We start from the raw sequence: 17,874 nt of genomic DNA, 5'->3' as shown, positions 1-17,874 counted from the left end.
TGACTCGGAGTTCAGAAGACCCTATTTTAGCTTTTGCAAGGGACTTGCTGTCAATAAGTGAGGTTCCCCATTTTGGTCAGAAGAATAGAAAGGAAACTTATTATCTAAGTGGAAAGAAACAAATCGGTGCTTAAGTGCAGAGGGATCTGGATGTCTTTATGCACAAATTGCCAAAAACTAGAACGCAGGTAATAAAAGGAAAACAGAATTTTGGCATTCATTGCTAAAGGAATAGATGTTAAAGTAGACAAATGTTACTGGAATTGTATGAAGCATTAGTGAGACTGTATCTGGAAGATTACATGAAGCTTTGGTCCCCTTGAAGGATGTAGTTGCATTTGAGGTACTGGAGGAGATTCAATAGGTTGAATTTAGAGGTAAGGTATTTTGTCTTGGGAATATTTTATAAGGTTTAATTGTACACTTTCTGGAATTTGGAAGAATAAAAGGAGATCCAATTGAGGTATATGATGCTATAGGGGATTGATCATGTATATGTAGAGGATGTTTCCTCTAGTGGGGCAATCAAAAATAAACGGTCAGAGTTTTAAGATAAGGGATAGCAGATCTGAAACACAGACAAGTGTAAATTCCTTCTGTCAAAGGGTTGTGCCTCTGGTGTTCATTATTCCAGAGTTTGATGGATGCGAGGGCATTGAGTAAATTTACTCAGATTTTTGCATTAGTAACTGGTTGATGGGTTATGGGGCATAACTAGGAGTTGTGGCTGAGATGAGATTAGCAATAATTGTATTGAATACTGAAGCAAGCCAGAGGAGCTGAATTGTCTACTCCTGCTCCTAGTTAGTATAGCAAATGCACATTAATGGAATAAATGTGTATTTAAAGAATAAACCTGCATACATCTTATGATTTGACGTTTTCCCAATTCCTTGCTCTTTAAACTTGAGGGAAAAAATTCATAGACTACAGCTGGACAAAAATAGTTTCTGGTTTAGAAAATGCTTTGTGGTTTTGCTGTGTTTTGGGATTGAAGTTGATGCTTTCAGAAACTTATCCAGTGTGGAAACTGTTGGGACTCGCAGTTCAGTTTTAGTTTTAGAGAGCTACTGATTTGGACGGCACGGTGGCACAGTGGTTAGCACTGCTGCCTCACAGCGCCTGAGACCCGGGTTCAAACTTGTTGGGCCGAAGGGCCTGTTTCCACACTGTAAGTAATCTAATCTAATCTAAGTAATCTAATCTAATCTAATCTGATAGCGAATGAACTCAGGAGAAGCATTCAGCTCCAAACTCCAGCGGTTCCAGGACCAAGATCAGGGAACGACTTTTGGAGCACTGCAACCGCTCGGTTATTCTGATGGATAATCACTCAGGCTCGAAGGCGGCTTTGCAAAGGAAAAGAAAGTCCAAATCAGGCTCTTTACGGAGGGCACTGAGCTGCCTCTGATTGTTAGGGCTGAAGAAAATGAAATCCAAAAGCGAAATTCAAAAGCCACATTGAAGCAGAGAAAGGTGAGCTGCTTTGCTCTTTGCCCCTCTCTTGGGAGACCCAAACACTGTTACAGTCTATCTAATAAATATCAAGCATACAATCTCCTTCTCCAGGAACAGTCAAGGCCACAATGACCTTTAGTCCCTGTGCGTGAACAACAATAAGGTCAAACTGGAGATTGGAGTAGGGAAATGTAACCACCTTTGACTGTCTTTGACATTCATTCCTACAACGGACTGCTGTCTGCTGCGAACTTGAATCAGATCCCTGTGTGAACTGTTCTCCAGGTTCTGAGGTCACTGACCTTGCCCACTTACACAATGTAATCCTGCCACTCTCTGGAAGTGACCCTGTTCCCATTTCAGATTTCTATCAAAAGCCAATTCCTGTTTATTTGTCTGCACAAGCTGTTTCAAGGCAGAATTAGATGTGCATAACAAATCATTTGAGGTGATAGAACTGTTTGTCCCAAACAGTTTGAGCCCCATGGTTAGGAGCAAGGTGTTTTGGAAGTTTGGGATGGAGGACTGCAGAGAATTGATTGTTGAGTTTGAGAGATATTTCTGATGGAATGTATTGAAACTAAATGTAGATCTGAACAAGGTCACACAGATATGCAAACTGATAATGACTGGCTTTGACTGGGGATATCATTTGACTCTACATAACACAGAGAAGGCTCACACCCAAAGCAACACATGTATCTGAATTTTGAAAGTGAGGTAGTTTTGATTAAAAACTGCAATTTTAGCAAACTGAATCCTGGAGTTTGGTACATCATGTCCAGTAACTGCTTTTGAGTGTAACACTGGTGATTTTGAGGAAGTTGGACATAGGCGATGAACAGAGAAAATCATGTGAAGCAACAGTGAAAGGAAAATGATTTGATGAAGCAGCAATTGAGCTATGATGACAGTGTAGTCAGATCATTTTCCACACTATATGATCTTTGAATGCAGGTGACTCCAAAATTGGTGGACAATGAAGAAGGTTATCTAAGAGTACAATAAGATCCTGATCAGCTGGACCAATGGCCGTGGAGTGGCAAATGGAGTTTAATGCAGATAAATGCAAGGTGTTGTATTTTGATAAGACAAACCACAGCAGGACTTACGTTGTTAATGGTAAGTCTCTCGGGAGTGTTGTCAAACAGAGAAACCCAGGGTACAGGTACATTGTTCCTTAAAAGGGAGGTTGCAGGTAAATTGGTGAAAAAGGCATTTCACATGATTACCTTCATTCGTCACATTACCAAGTACAAGAGGTGGGACATCATATTGCAGCAATACAGGGCATTCATGAGGCCACTTTTAGAATATTGTATAAAATTCTGATCACCCTGCTATAGGAAGGATGTTATTAAACTGAAAAGGGTGCAGAAAAGATTTACAAATATGTTACCAAACTGGAAGGTTTGCATTATAAGGAGAGGCTGGACGATTAGGACTTTATTCCCTGGATTGTTGGAGGCTAAGGGCTGACCTTACAGAAGTTCACAGAATCGTGAGAGGCATAGATTAGGTGACTAGCCAAGATATAAGAGAGGAGCTTACTAACATTTTTCACAGAGAGGGGCGTACATATATGGAATGAACTGCCAACGGAAGTGGCAGTGGAGGGTGCAATTACTGCATTTAAAAGACATTTGGACAGGTAGATGGATAGGAAAGGGTTAGAGGGATATGGGCCAAACACAGGAAATGGGACTGGGTTTAATTTAGGAAACCTGGTAACATGAATGAGTTAGACCGAAGGTCTGTTTCTGTGCTGTATGACTCTTATAATCATATATGTGCACAAATGGCCTCTAACCCACAGAAATACTTGGCCAACTTGAACTAAAATGCTTGTTTATCCATTTGACAATATTCATCACAACTCAAATTGTGATAGTGTCAATGAAGTTAATAGAATTAAAATTTGTTTAGCAAAATGGAAAAAATAACAAACAAGAAATAGCAGAGCAATAGTCAGAGCTAATTTTCCAACTGTAGTATGCTGGTACCCCAAGAGTATCATGTAAAATGGTGAAAGATGATTTCAAGAGATATCCTCAAGTCAACCAGATTAATAATTGGTGAGCATTAATGGTCATGGTTAATCTAAATAGACCTTTACCTCTCCCCTGCAAAGATACCACAGTTACTGAGATTGTTAAAGGGAACTTTAATTAATTTATAGTGAAATATATTCTTACTTTGTAAATATTAGACATAATTATATTTCAGCAACATCTGTGAAGCTTGTGCTGTAACATAACTGAGCACAGACTGTTATCAGTGAAGGACTGAATTTACTCCCTCTTTAAACTGTGTTTCTAAGTTTCCTTGCAGGGGATGTTGTTGAGAGAATGTACAGGATGCTGGTGGCTGTTGTTTGTTTAGTCAGATTGTCTAAGCAGCAGTAGAGACTAAGACACTGAAGAAAAGCCCCAGCTGGGCACTGAATCAATATTAAAACAGCAAATTCAGAATCATGGCCACCTTGATGCCACTAAACTGCTTCTGTGACGTACCAAAAACTACCATCAATGGTAACCTGGAATTAACCTTCCCTGCTAAAGCAAGACTTGCATTTATACTGTACCTTTCATACCAGTATCAGCATAGTGAGCCTTCTCTGGACTTCCTCCAATGGTAGTACATCATTCCTTAGATAAGGGCCCAAAACTATTCACAGTATTCCAGCTGTGGTCTGACTTGTGCCTTGAATAGTTATAGCAAAAACCTCCTTGCTTTTAAACTTAAGCACCTTTGAAATAAAGGCCAACATTCCATTTCTTTTCCCTACTGTTCACTGTATTCGAGTTTTGGCTTTTTGTGATTCCTTAAGACCACATAAGAGATAAGAACATGAGTAGACTGTTCGGCACCTTGAGCCTGTTCCACCATTTGATAGGATCATGGATAATTCTTCACATCCACTTTCCTGTGTGCTCCCCACAACATTTGATTCCCTGGATGATCGAGAATTTATTTCAGCTTTAAATATAAATAAGGACTCTGTCCCACAGTTTTCTGGAGTCCCAAAGACTCTCAACCCTCAGAGAAGAAATTCCTCCTCATCTCAAACTGTGTCCCTCTGGTCGTAGACTCTCCCATGAGGGAAACCTCCTCTTAGCATTTACCCTGTCAAGCCCTTTAATAATCCTATATGGTTCAATTAGATAATTTCTCATTCTTCTAATCTACAGTGAGTAGAGTCCCAGTGTATATAACCTTTGCTTTTCAAGCCATCCACTGACACCAGGGATCATCCTAGTGAACTTTCTCTGAACTAACTCTAGTGAAATAATATATTTTCTTAAGGGGACCAACACAGCTCACAGTATTCCAGATGGGATTTCTCCAGCACCTGTTACAGTTACAGAAAGACTTTCCTACTCAGCATGTACAAGGATGTCCAAATCATTCTATTTTGTAACTTTCCGCAGTCTTTCTCCATTTGCAGGTTTCCCTGACATAAGAAGGACATTATTAAATTGGAGAGGGTTCCAAAAAGATTTACCAGGAGGATGCCATGACTAGAAAATTTGAGTTATAAAGAAGAGGCTGGATAGGCTGGGACCAGTTTCACTGGAATGTAGCAGGTTAAGGAGTGACCTTACAGAGGCTTATAAAATCATGAGGGTCACAGACAAGAACAGCAAAGGTCTTTTCCCAAGGGTGAGAGAATTAAAAACTGGAGGGTCTTTTTTTAAAGAAAGGTGAAAGGAGAAGGATTTAAAAGGAAACTGAACAGCAACCTAGAGGGTGGTTCATATGTGGAATGAACTTCCAGAGGAAGTGTTAGATTCAGGTATAGTTACAACATTTGAAAGATAGTTAGATAGATACATGAATAAGAAAGTTGAGGCTTATGGGCCAAATGCAGACCTTGGAGTACAGGTTTATAGTTCCTTGAAAGTGGAGTCACAGGTGAATAGGATAGTGAAGAAGGCATTTGGCATGCTTTCCTTTATTGGTCAGAGCATTGGGAGGAGTTGGAGGTCATGTTGTGGCTGTACAGGACATTGGTTAGGACACTTCTGGTCTCCTTCCTATCTGAAGGATGTTCTGAAACTTGAAAGGATTCAGAAAAGATTTACAAGGATGTTGCTAGGGTTGGAGGTTTTGAACTATAGGGAGTAGATTGGGGGCTGTTTTTCCTGGAGCATCGGAGGCTGAGGGGTGACCTTATAGAGGTTTACAAAATCATGAGGGGCATGAATAGGGTAAATAGACAAGATATTTTTCCTGGGGTGGGGGGAGTCCAGAACTAAAAGGCACAGGTTGAGGGTGAGAGGGGAAAGATTTAAAAGGGACCCAATGGGCAACTTTTTCACACAGAGGGTGGTACGTGTATTGAATGAGCTGCCAGAGGAAACATTGGAGGCATGTACAATTACAACATTTAAAAGGCACCTGGATGGGTATATGAATAGGAAGGGTTTAGAGGAATATGGGCCAAGTGCTTGCAAATGGGACTAGATTAGGCTAGGATATTTTGGATGGCATGGACGAGTTGGACCGAAAGATCTTTTTCCGTGTTGTTCATCTTTACAACTCTATAAATGGGACTAATTTAGTTTGGGAAACTTGGCGTGGATGAGTTAGACTGAAAGGTTTCTTTCCATGCTATGACTCTATGGTCTGATGGGACATCAGCTGGAGATTAGAAAAACATTAACATCTGATCATGAGGTTTCAATAAAGCACTTTATTGATCAAGTAGTATTATAGTGTCATTATAAATGTTTGGCTGGGTTTCAAAAGCTACAATTATCTCAGCTGGGGTTTAGAATTCACAACTTGATTAACAATTTTAAACCTAAAAACATTAGCTGTCTTTGGTATGGGGTTTGAGTGGAGGCTTGTTAATTTTAAGAAGAAATTAACACTTGAGATTTAAAAGCTTTGGGTGAGTGGGAGTTTATTTTTACTATTAAGTACAGCCTCTCCCTATAGCTCAAATCCTCCAACCCTGGAAACACCCTTGTAAATCTTTTCTGAATCCTTTCACATTTCACAACATCTTTCTGATAGGAAGGAGACCAGAATTGCATGCAATATTCCAACAGTGGCCTAACCAATGTCCGCAACATGACCTCCCAACTCCTGTACTCAATACTCTGACCAATAAAGGAAAGCATACCAAACGCCTTCTTCATTATCCTATCTACCTGTGACTCCACTTTCAAGGAGCATGAACCTGCACTCCAAGGTCTCTTTGTTCAGCAACACTCTCTAGGACCTTAGTGTATAAGTCCTGCTAAGATTTGCTTTCCCAAAATGCAGCACCTCGCATTTATCTGAATTAAACTCCATCTGCTACTAATCAGCCCATTGACCCATCTGGTCAAGATCCTGTTGTAATCTGAGGTAACCCTCTTTGCTGTCCACTACACCTCCAATTTTGGTGTCATCTGCAAACTTACTAACTGTACCTCTTATGCTCACATCCAAATCATTTATGTAAATGACAAAAAGTAGAGGACCCAGCACCGATCCTTGTGGCACTCCACTGGTCACAGGCCTCCAGTCTGAAAAACAACCCTCCACCACTACCCTCTGTCTTCTACCTTTGAGCTAGCTCTGTATCCAAATGGCTACTTCTCCCTGTATTCCGTGAGATCTAACCTTGCTAATCAGTCTTCCATGGGGAACCTTGTCAACACCTTACTTAACATATCAAAAGTAACTAGACTGAATTCATTCAAAGCAAGGCTGTGAGCTTAGGACAGAACTAACAGGCCCTTTTCAGTTCATCTATGCTGAGTCTACCACATCTAACTCACCTAAAATTACTCATACCATGTCATTCACTCTCTACTGTACCATTGATATTGATTTTCCATCTCTAGTTAGTTCATTCTGCACTATGCACCATCTCAATATCTCCAGATCACGTTTGCACATTGCCTCCCCCCTTCCCCAACCCACATCTCATCCACATTGGAATTGAACTCCCCACCCTTGTCAAATACTGTTTCCTGAGTTCTCAGAAGGGAAAAAAAGTTTAAATTTGCAGATAACATAGTTGATGAATTAGATTAGATTAGATTAGATTTTTTTTTTAGATTACTTTACAGTGTGGAAACAGGCCCTTCGGCCCGACAAGTCCACACCGCCCCGCCGAAGCACAAACCACGGCGGGAATTGAACCCGGATCTCTGGCGCTGCGAGGCAGCAGTGCTAACCACTGTGCCACCGTGCCGCCCACCGTGCCGCCCAATTAAACTATTATGTATATCAAATGAAGCCCCAGTTTGTCCAATATATTAATTTCCATTTCTACTTGTTTTAAGTCGAGAGTGGGGTGCTGGAAAGGTACAGCAGATCAGGCAGCACCCGAGGAACAGGGGAATCAACGTTTCAGGCAAGAGCCTTTCATGAGGATTACATTTTTTAAAACCTAGTTCCCTGTTTCAACCCAAAATTCTAAAGCAGCTCCTCGTGTTGTTAATCCGTGCATGTTTCCAGGATCCTAGCTCCCATCAAACTGTTGCCATAGTTGGGAAAAAGAATCTGGTTTTTGTTCTTTTTAGGCAAAGAAGTTGCCTGATCTGACCACAAGGGTGGTTGACTCTTAACTGCCCTCTGGGGAAATTAGGGATGGGTGAGAAATGTTTGCCCAGCCAGTGAAGCCCACAATGAATACTAAAAAAGTAAAGAAAAATAGAAACTGCTAGGAAAAACTCAATGTCAACATCGTGGGGAAAATGCAGAGTTAACGGTTTGGATCCAGCCACGTTTTCTGTTTTTGTTTCGGATTTCCGGCATTCGCAGTTCATTGGGGTTTTTTCTGTTTTTAAAAAAAGGGTCACATTACAGACGTCGTTACATAGCACGTTATATTTTATGAGAACGGGTCACCCGAACCGAAACGTTAACTCTGATTTCTCTCCACTGATGTTGCTAGCTTTTCCAGCAGTTTCTTTTTTGTATGTGTCTGATTTTAGGTTAGATTAGACTCCCTACAGTATAGAAACAGGCCCTTCAGCCCAACCAGTCCATACCAACCCCTCCAAAAGTAACCCAACCCAGGCCGACTTCCCTCTGACTAACGCACCTATCACTATGATATCATAGTGATCACTATAGGCAATTTAGCGAGGCCAATTCACTTGAGCTGCACATCTTTGGATTGTGGGAGGAAACCCACGCAGAAAATGTGCAAACTCCACACAGTCACCCAAGGCTGGAATCGAACCTGTGAGGCAGCAGTGCTAACCACTGAACCACCGTGCGATTCACAGCATCTGTAGTTCTTTCGGTTTTTATTCGTTATATTTTAACTTAGCTTCTTACTACAGCAGCAACCCGATTAAATAAATTTCGAATCAAGGTAGACATACTGGGACTGATCTTGAGAATTCCAATGGTACAGTACAGTTGGTTGTTTTTAGGAAGCTTTTGCTTTCTCCGAGTTAAAAGTGACAACATTGAACTACATAAATGGTCAGTATCAAAAAAATTATTTTTAAAATCTCGTGCTGATAAACCAAGGTCCATTGTAATTAAAATATATTCGAATAAATTCCAATGACCGCTTTTAACAAGTAGTACAAATAACTTGCACTTGGTAAGTTCGACTAAAATAGCTCCTTGGATTTAAAAGAAAACATCATATTAAGTTATCTCAGAAAGGTAATTTCATTAGGTGATTATAAAATCAATTTACCTTTCGACATGTTGTTTCATCTTTTTACAAGCGTAGTAGATTCCATCTTTTAAGCTTTGCGCCTTCCAGACCTCCGAAAATGTCCCTTCGCCTATTTTAGATATTAGTCGGTAGTCTTTTTTCAAAAGAAGAGTACTTGATTAAAAAATGCATTACTGGCTCACAGCAGACGTGGACGACTCCATGTTTGATTGAAATTTACACTGGTAGATCGCATGCCATTCGCAAACACCAGGCTCACATATCTCGCTATTAGGCTCGCACAAAAACCCAGGTGTGCATAAGATGGCAGGCTCTCACTGTTAAATTTTGTAGTTTTTTAAAAAGTGATCATTCTTACTCGATTCGTGGTTTTAAATTAGGGACACAAACCAAAAGTTAAATGCCTAATTTAGTTTTCAGTATGAAACATCATCGCGAACGAAGGTAGGGAATTCGAGCAGCATTGACCACAGGCCGCGTGCCGCAATCTCGCATCGTTGCCATGGAGACCGGACACAGCTGCCCGTTGCTGCCAGCTCGAGCCGCTTTTGGATGGGGGCAGAATCCTTCTTTTGTGAACGGACAGTGTGCCCTTAATTTGTAAGCCATATTTTTTACAAAAATTAAATCCTTATACTGGATAGCAGTCAACCTTTTGTACGTGTTCTTCTCTAAAACTGATCAATATTTTAAAAATGACAATGGCCGGGGTGGTTTGGTCGCCCGTCCTACACCGAGGGCATCGGCACAGCTTAAAGCGGCAACCTCATGACCATTAGGTCGGGCCCCGCGTTCAGCAGTCCATCTCAGATAGCCTCATTATATATGTGGTGATGCATCGTGACTGATTCCATTACTCCAGTTAGTGGCCCAGCCTTTAGAAAGCGGATTTTTTTTACTGCTGGATAGTTAGTGCTTTTGGCATCCAGCCGTCTTATCTGGAATTATTTATAGTTAAGTTGATTTCACATTCCACTGATTGTACAGCATTTGGTACCCAAAATCACATGGAATGATGCTTCACGAACTGAAAGGCTAGCTTTTAACACCAAAAATGATCTAGTGAGCAATTTCATCGCTTTGCTTCCCTAACTTCTCAATGTTTGAGATCACTGTGCTCGGAACCTGGAACTCTCATTCGGAACGGGTGGTCGAGACAGACACTCTCGCTTTATTTCAAAATGTCTACTTGAATTGCCGTATCTGTCAGCTTCAAACCTAATACTGATAAAGATGGGTAGCTTTTTGTCACCAGTACTGTACAGATATGAATGGTCAAATGGCTTCTTGTGTTGTAAATTTTCTATGATAACAGAACCAAAACGGTAACCTTGATCATATCAAAGTGTAAAAGTGGCATTTATTTATTTATCTCAAATGCCTTTTCTATCCTGCATTTTCTTATGACCTCATTTTCTCTACCTTGCTTTCTCTGTCTCTTTTTATCAGCTCTCTTCAAAGTCTGCTCATCAGTGGGGTTTGTGGGCACCCGCATGATGTTTCTCTTGCTTTCTCTGCCTGGAGAGTGAGAAAGCAACAGAATCGCAAAATGGGATTACTCCAATTGATATAATGTAAGTGAAAGCACTCTTTTAAACTTAGAGCATACAGTTTTAAATGGTGTTTTAACTAATGCACAACTTGCACAGTCTTGCCTTCAAGCAGTCTCTTGCTCAGGAATGTGTGAACAAAAGAAAAATATCAAGACTCCAAAATGGAAATCATACAATTTTACAATACAGAAAAATCATCTGATTCTTGGCACCAGCATCAAAAGAAATGTCTATGGTAGTCTAATTTCCCTGTCCTACATCCCCCCCCCCCCCCCCCCCCCCATACCCTTTTCATCTGTATACATTGATTCCATTTTAAAAGTAAATTTGCAGTGTTTATGACCGCTATGCTAATTGCATGAAGCAACAAAATCAAGATTGGTCTGGTGCAGGCAACCTATACTTGTTTAACCTCTTAAAAACATTCAACAAAGTTAAATTCAATATTACAATGTAACAATTACATCTTAAAGGCATGTAGAAGATTAGTTTCAAAAAAATCAAATGGAGCACATATGATCTGGAAATTTTTTGAAGATATTAATTTTTTTTGGATATAACTCAAGTTTCCCCTATAAGTGTGTTGAAAAAAAAACTCTTTCACAATCTTTCATTTGAATCAAAGCAGAAAGCACAGTGTAGAAGTTACTTTATTCAGCTTTTGGAATTTTCAGCTTTGGCAAATCTTTACAACAACTTCTGTTGCTCATAACTTGGGGTGGTGTAATTACATGGCAATTTTTATTCCAGTCTGAATTATTTTCAAATGTAGACTTCAACATAAGAGACCCTGGAGTAGAATTGATTTGCTTGCTCCCATCCGATAGCCCTCTACAGTTATAACAATACAAAGTACAATCAATAACAAATATATTTTTCCCATTAGTGATGGTATGTAGGTTTTAACCAAATTGGCTTTCACAACCTGCAGTGTATGAAATTGTTTGCAATAGACACATTAGTGCATATTTTATGGATAAATGGATCATCTGTCCCTGACGATGAACACTATATTGCTGACTGCAAATTATATTCAAAGAATTTATTTCTCTTTACTATAATTGACAATTAATGACACACCTGTATTGTTACTCTATTGTGATCAAGTCACTGGATCAACCCTAGTTCAATGAAGAGTGAAGGACACCATGCAGGAGCAGCACTAGTCACACTTAAAATGAGGTGGCAACCCGGTGAAGTTTTAGAGGACGACTTAGACACAATATACTATGGATAGAACCAAGTGAGATCACCAAAAAACCCAAAAAAAACACTGTACACAAGAACAACAACAACCACATGTGTCCTTACGCCTGTATGATTCAAATATTTGTGTTTCAGACTAACTGTGCCCTTCGCCAAGCTGTTCCTGTAAAACTACAACATAGGCATCAACCCAATATTGAATCATTCCCAGATTGGTCCTGCTCATGAAAAGCACATTAAATAAAATACAACCAATAGTCTACTCTCAATTATTAGCAAAATGAGTGAAAGTGTTGTCAGTTGTTATCACAAAATAATTACTTAGCAACAACCAACTCAGTAATTCTCAGTCAGAATTCTGCCAAGGCCACTCAGGTCAACCTTGGTCATCACAGACTAAAGAATTGAATTGCAAAAATGACCTGAGAGTGACTGCCTTTGACATCTGGACAACATTTTTCTGAAGTTGGTACCAAGAAGCCATAGCATAATTGAAGACAATTGGAATAAAGAGCGGAAAAAATCCTTTGACTGAAGTCATATTTGGCACAAAAGAACATGTTTGAGATTGTTGGAGGCCGCTCATCCCAATCCTATGTCCACAACTATTTTCAGCTACTTCCCACCAATCTAATGTCAGAAATGGGTATTTTCACTGATGATCGAATAGTAATTAGTACCATTTGAAGCTCCTCAGAAACTAAAACTGTACCTGCATGCAGTAAGACCTGGGCAACATTCAGACTTTGGTTAAGTGTCAAGTAACATTAGTGTCATCCATATACAAAGCAATGACCATTTCATCAAGAGAAAATCTAACATCTCTTCTTGAGATTCAGCATTACTTCACTTGTTGAATCTCTCCACTATCAATTACCGTGGAGTTGATATTGATTAGAAATGTAACTGGACCAGCGATATAAGCTCTACAGCCACAGGAACACAGAGGTTGGAAATTCTCGTACAAGTAATTCCTCTCCTGAAGTTTGAAAAGTCTGGTCACAAGGCACAAGCTAAGATTATTATTTCCACTCACTTAAATAGTCTTTTGCTAGAAATTCTGTGTCTTACGGTCTTATTTTCTACAACTACCTGATGAAGGAGTAGCGCTCCGAAAGCTAGTGCTTCCAAATAAACCTGTTGCACTATAACCTGGTGTTGTGTGATTTTTAACTTTGTACACCCCAGTCCAACATTGGCACCTCCAAATCATTAGATAGTCTGTACGATATTAGCACAATATATTGTTCATTCCTCTGATTTAACTGTTAGAAATTCACATAAAAAGGTTGTGAATTAAAAATAAATACACCCTGTCTTTATTCCATAAGCAAGCTTATATGTGTACTTACCTGGGAAGCAATGTTTCCTGGTGTTTTGGTCCTCTAAATTTAAAAGATTATATAAAGTAGTTATTAATATGATCCTGAAGTAATTCTTCCATAAAATTTTTTGATTCACTTGTCCTAAAAAATCCATTTATAGTAGCTTTGTAAAAGTCAATAAAGGTATTTTGAAGTGCAGAACTCTCTCATTCTTATTCTTTACTGTATTTAAATCTACCTCTGTCCATTATCAGTTCTGTGGTAGACCCTTTTGGCTTCTCTATTGCGTTTAGTTATAACTTTTTTAATATCTCTGAGAAGGCAAATCTGTTAAATTTATTCACATCAAACCTTTCAGACTGTCAGTCCATGAAGTCATATCAGTTTATTATTACATCATTTTTCAACAGTACAAGCCACAGTGATCAGGATATATTTTCCACTAAATATAATAAATATTTTCAACGGCAAATCTACTACAATAAAGTATAAAGTCAACCTCACCACATTGCTGTCAAATGATATTATTTTCCATAATATTAGCAAGTCACGTGCAAAATCTTATCACCCACAGGGAGATGGCTTTGGAGGTAGGGGAGTCATTTTGGAAAAGTGCACATTGGGTTGTATACACAATAAGATTTGCCTCCAAGTGATCTTATTGAAGATAAATTTGGAACAGCAATAGATATCTGCCCAAAATAAGCTGGTAGTCAATTATTGGCAATCACATGCTAATTGGGAGGGCAGAATGGTTATGCCACCATCTCCATGATGGTGCAATAGGCTACCATCACCAAAAATCTGGTAGATGGCTGGAGAAAGCATCCTGTTGTAAGTAGAGGGTGGGTCCAATGATGCCTGCTTTAATTCCATCCTCCATTCAGTGTGGACCAAAGGGCTACAGCTGTAGCTGCATACCAATGTGCACCTTTCCAAAATTATAAAACCCCACCATCTCCAAATTTGTCAGCATGTGGTGACATACATACATTATGCATGTAATATATGTTTCATACATTATCTGCTACATTATGAAAATGAACATATCATTTGACAGCAGGAGGATGACAAATTTGTTGGTGGTGAAGTTGATTTGATATCTTATCAACTTGGTAGATTTATTGTTGAAGATATTTACCTCTATTTCATTGGCTTGATAGCATGACCACTGTTTTTTTGTTATACATTCAAAATGTTTCAGAGGTCACTTCCTTTGTGAGGTACCCTTCAGTCTCTCACCTGTCTTTAGCAGCTTTGTCCACCTCTCCTGTTGAGACTGCCTTTTGCTCAGATCTTGGGAGCTTTGATTGGCCCTCCTACATTTCTAGCCTTCTTGCCAATCTGAATTGGACATGGCTACTAAAGGCAGCCTGTTAAGTGGCCACCTCCAGGAAGATTGTGCAGGCAAGCAGATCTCAAACTGTTGGAGTTGGACCTGGAAGTGTTCTGGTCTAAATATAAATTCTAAGGAGATAAGATTCTGCCCATTGATTTTCTGTGTAAAAATAAAGGCAGACTACTGTACATAGAAAATAAGAAGGTATTGGTTGTTAGTTTTAATTATTTTCTTTAGATACTCTTCAGAAGTTCCACATCACTGTTGCTATGTGTGAGGAGATCTTATTTCTAAAGAACATAGTAGCTGATCTTCTAAAATAACTATCTTTATTAAGTGAACACAGCATGTGAATAATTCCCAATTTTTGCCTGTGGGAGGCTAAATGTACATAGTTACCCTTGCAACTGAATACCAGAGAAAGAAAACTTTCATTTATATGGGGCTTTTCTCATCCAATGAATGTCATAAAAAATTTTGAATGTTATAGTAGTGTTTTGTCATCACTGCCATAATGTTGGAAATATGTTAAGCAATTTGTGCATAGGAAACACACACCAAATTATTACATCTTAGATAATGAAAGACAATCTAATTTTTTTGTGTCGTTGTTTGAAGAATAAATATTAACCAACACACTGGAGATAATCCCCCGACCTCAAAGTCGTGCCATGGGATCTTTTACATCTACTCAAGCAGCTACCCAATCTACCTGTAGTGCAGCACATACATTTCTGCAGTGAAGTGTAAGCATAGACACTTGTACTCCAGCCCTAGAGTATGACTTGACCCCTGAGCCTTGTGACACAGAAGCAAGCATGCTAACAACTGAGCTAGAAATTCAATGATGCTTCAGTGATTTTATAAGTGTCCCTATCCATGGACTGGGAGGCCTGTGTTGAAGTCTCATCTGTTTCAAAGGTGTGTAATAACTTCTCTGAACAAGTAATAAAATAGAGAAATGTTTTAAAAAGTTGCCTATGCCCATACTGATCTGAAAATGCCCGATATCATTTGATCTCAGAAGCTAAGCAGGCTCATGCCTAGTTAGTACTTGGATGGGATACTGCCTAGGAATACTGTCAGGTACTGTCAGCTCAGCTGTTGTGGCACAGTGGTAGTGCTCCTACTCCTGCTCTGGGAGGCCCGGGTTCAAGTCCTATCTGCTCCAGAGGTGTACAATAACATTTGAGCAGGTCATTTAGAAAATATGTTAAAATCTTTTAAAAAGGCCCCTTGACATTCAGTGGTATTACCAATGCTAAATCCCACACTATCGACATCTGGGATTTACAACTGATTTTTATAAAAGCTGAACCACTCACATAAATACCATAGCTCACCAGGTCAGTAGTTTACTTCCAAAACATCTTGAATATGTACAAGCCACAATTTAAGACTGTAAGGGAATATTCTCTAATTGCTTGAATGAATGCACTTCTAACACATAAGCTCAACCCATTCAGGTCAAAGCAGTTCCCTTGATCAGGACACACATCCACTCCCTCCACCACCAGAATACGATAAATGTGTTGTATCCCATGTAATGGTATACTGCACCAAGTCATTTGGTGTTCTTCAGCAGCCCCTCTCAAACTGTAATATCTAGGAGAAGGGCAGCATGTGCAAAAGAATACTACCATTTCCAAACGTATCTTCCAGAACTTTGATATGTCCTTGTTCTTTCAAAATCTTGGAATTCTCAATTAAATAGCATGTGACAGTATATTTACAGATAACTTTTTCCTCGTGGGGGAATCTGTAACTAAGGGGCACAGTTTAGAAATAACATTTTGGTATAATAAACTATTTGACAACTCAAGCTCACTCATTCAATAAAATCTGGCTGACCTGGTTGCACCCTTAACTTCTCTTTCCTATCTGCTCCTCCATAACTCTGAACTTTCTGGTCAACCAAATTCTAACACAGCTTTAAATATATTCAATGACATATAACTTCACTGCTTGCTGGGCAAGAAAATTCCAAATAATAAAAGGAATCTCTGAGAGAAGAAATTCCTCATAATCTTTAATGGGAGGTCTCTTATTTTGAAACTGTGCCCTCTAGTTATAGATTCCCCTAGAAGAAAAATATTGTCTGTATTATCTCCCTGTCAACCACCTTCAGAATCTTTTATGTTTCAATGAGATCACTTGTAATTGTGGTAAATTTCAAGGATTAAAAAGGACCTGGCTGCTTAACCTTTCATCACAGAATCAGAAATCAACCCTCTGAATCTTTTCTAAATTGCTTCCAATGCAAGTATGCCCCTCCTCATGTAAGGTGACCAAAGTTGTACACAATATTCTAAGTATGGCCTTACCAATGACCTGTACACACATAGAACAAATTCCCTACTTTTATATTCCATTCACCCTTGCAATAAAACCAAACTCCACCTGCCATCTTTTTCCCAGTCATTCAAAATTTGCAGACAATTTGTCTCTTCCCCACAACTTGCTTTCCTTCTCATCTTAGTATTATCACTAAATTTGGATGAAGCTCCTTCATCTATGTTATTGAATGCATTCAAGGCTTCCTAGACATTTCATATCAACAAAGTAGTCAAAAGTTATGGGGTGTAAACTCAGCAGGAATGTGGAGTTCAGGCTCCAGTCAGATCAGGCATATCTTTTTGAATGTGTTTGGGCCAGTCTACTCTAATTTCTTATGACCTAATATTACAACTTGCATTTATAGAGTACCTTTGGTATAGTAATACATGCCAAGCTGCTTGAAAACAGTGATTACAGTCGTCTTTTTAATATTCAGGTTTCTAAAATTCCGAACTCACCAAATGAGCTAGACATTGGATTTCTTGTCAGGTTTTGTCAAAGTGAAGACCTGACAGATTCAGCTCGCTGGTATGCCAAAATTTGGAAACTGGGCTCCAACATCTTAGGACATGCTCCATGGGTCCTCACCCTGAACAACTTCTCTTTCCATTCCTCCCACTTCCTCCAAACGAAAGGAGTAGCCATGGGCACCCGCATGGGCCCCAGCTATGCCTGCCTCTTCGTAGGATATGTGGAACAGTCCATCTTCCGCAACTACACTGGCCCCACCCCCCACCTTTTCCTCCGCTACATCGATGACTGTACCGGCGCCGCCTCGTGCTCCCACGAGGAGGTTGAACAGTTCATCCACTTCACCAACACCTTCCAACCCGACCTCAAATTCACCTGGACAGTCTCACATTCCTCCCTCCCCTTCCTCGACCTCTCTATTTCTATCTCAGGCGACCGAATCAACACGGAATCTCTTTCCAATCCTCCCACTTCCTCCAAACAAAAGGAGTAGCCATGGGCACCCGCATGGGCCCCAGCTATGACTGCCTCTTCGTAGGATAT

At 39.7% G+C, this 17,874-nt stretch overlaps 1 protein-coding gene across 2 annotated transcripts in view; it reads right to left on the bottom strand.

Moving 5' to 3' along the window:
* LOC122553504 (MAPK/MAK/MRK overlapping kinase-like) overlaps positions 1 to 17,874 on the bottom strand; it is a 129,850-nt gene that overhangs the window by 96,962 nt on the left and 15,014 nt on the right. The window contains exons 2-3 of one of the 2 annotated variants that reach the window (XM_043697359.1): positions 13,212 to 13,244; positions 9,119 to 9,233 (exon numbers count right to left, since the gene is read on the bottom strand). In XM_043697359.1, the coding sequence (XP_043553294.1) occupies positions 9,119 to 9,233; positions 13,212 to 13,244 (148 nt within the window). The remainder of the gene's footprint in view (positions 1 to 9,118; positions 9,234 to 13,211; positions 13,245 to 17,874) is intronic. The other variant, XM_043697360.1, reaches the window with a different exon arrangement.

Source organism: Chiloscyllium plagiosum, chromosome 10 (assembly GCF_004010195.1).
Source record: "Chiloscyllium plagiosum isolate BGI_BamShark_2017 chromosome 10, ASM401019v2, whole genome shotgun sequence".
In the NCBI taxonomy this organism is placed as follows: domain Eukaryota; kingdom Metazoa; phylum Chordata; class Chondrichthyes; order Orectolobiformes; family Hemiscylliidae; genus Chiloscyllium; species Chiloscyllium plagiosum.
The sequence above is the reverse complement of the archived record's forward strand: the minus strand, read 5'-3'. Positions and strand labels throughout refer to the sequence as shown.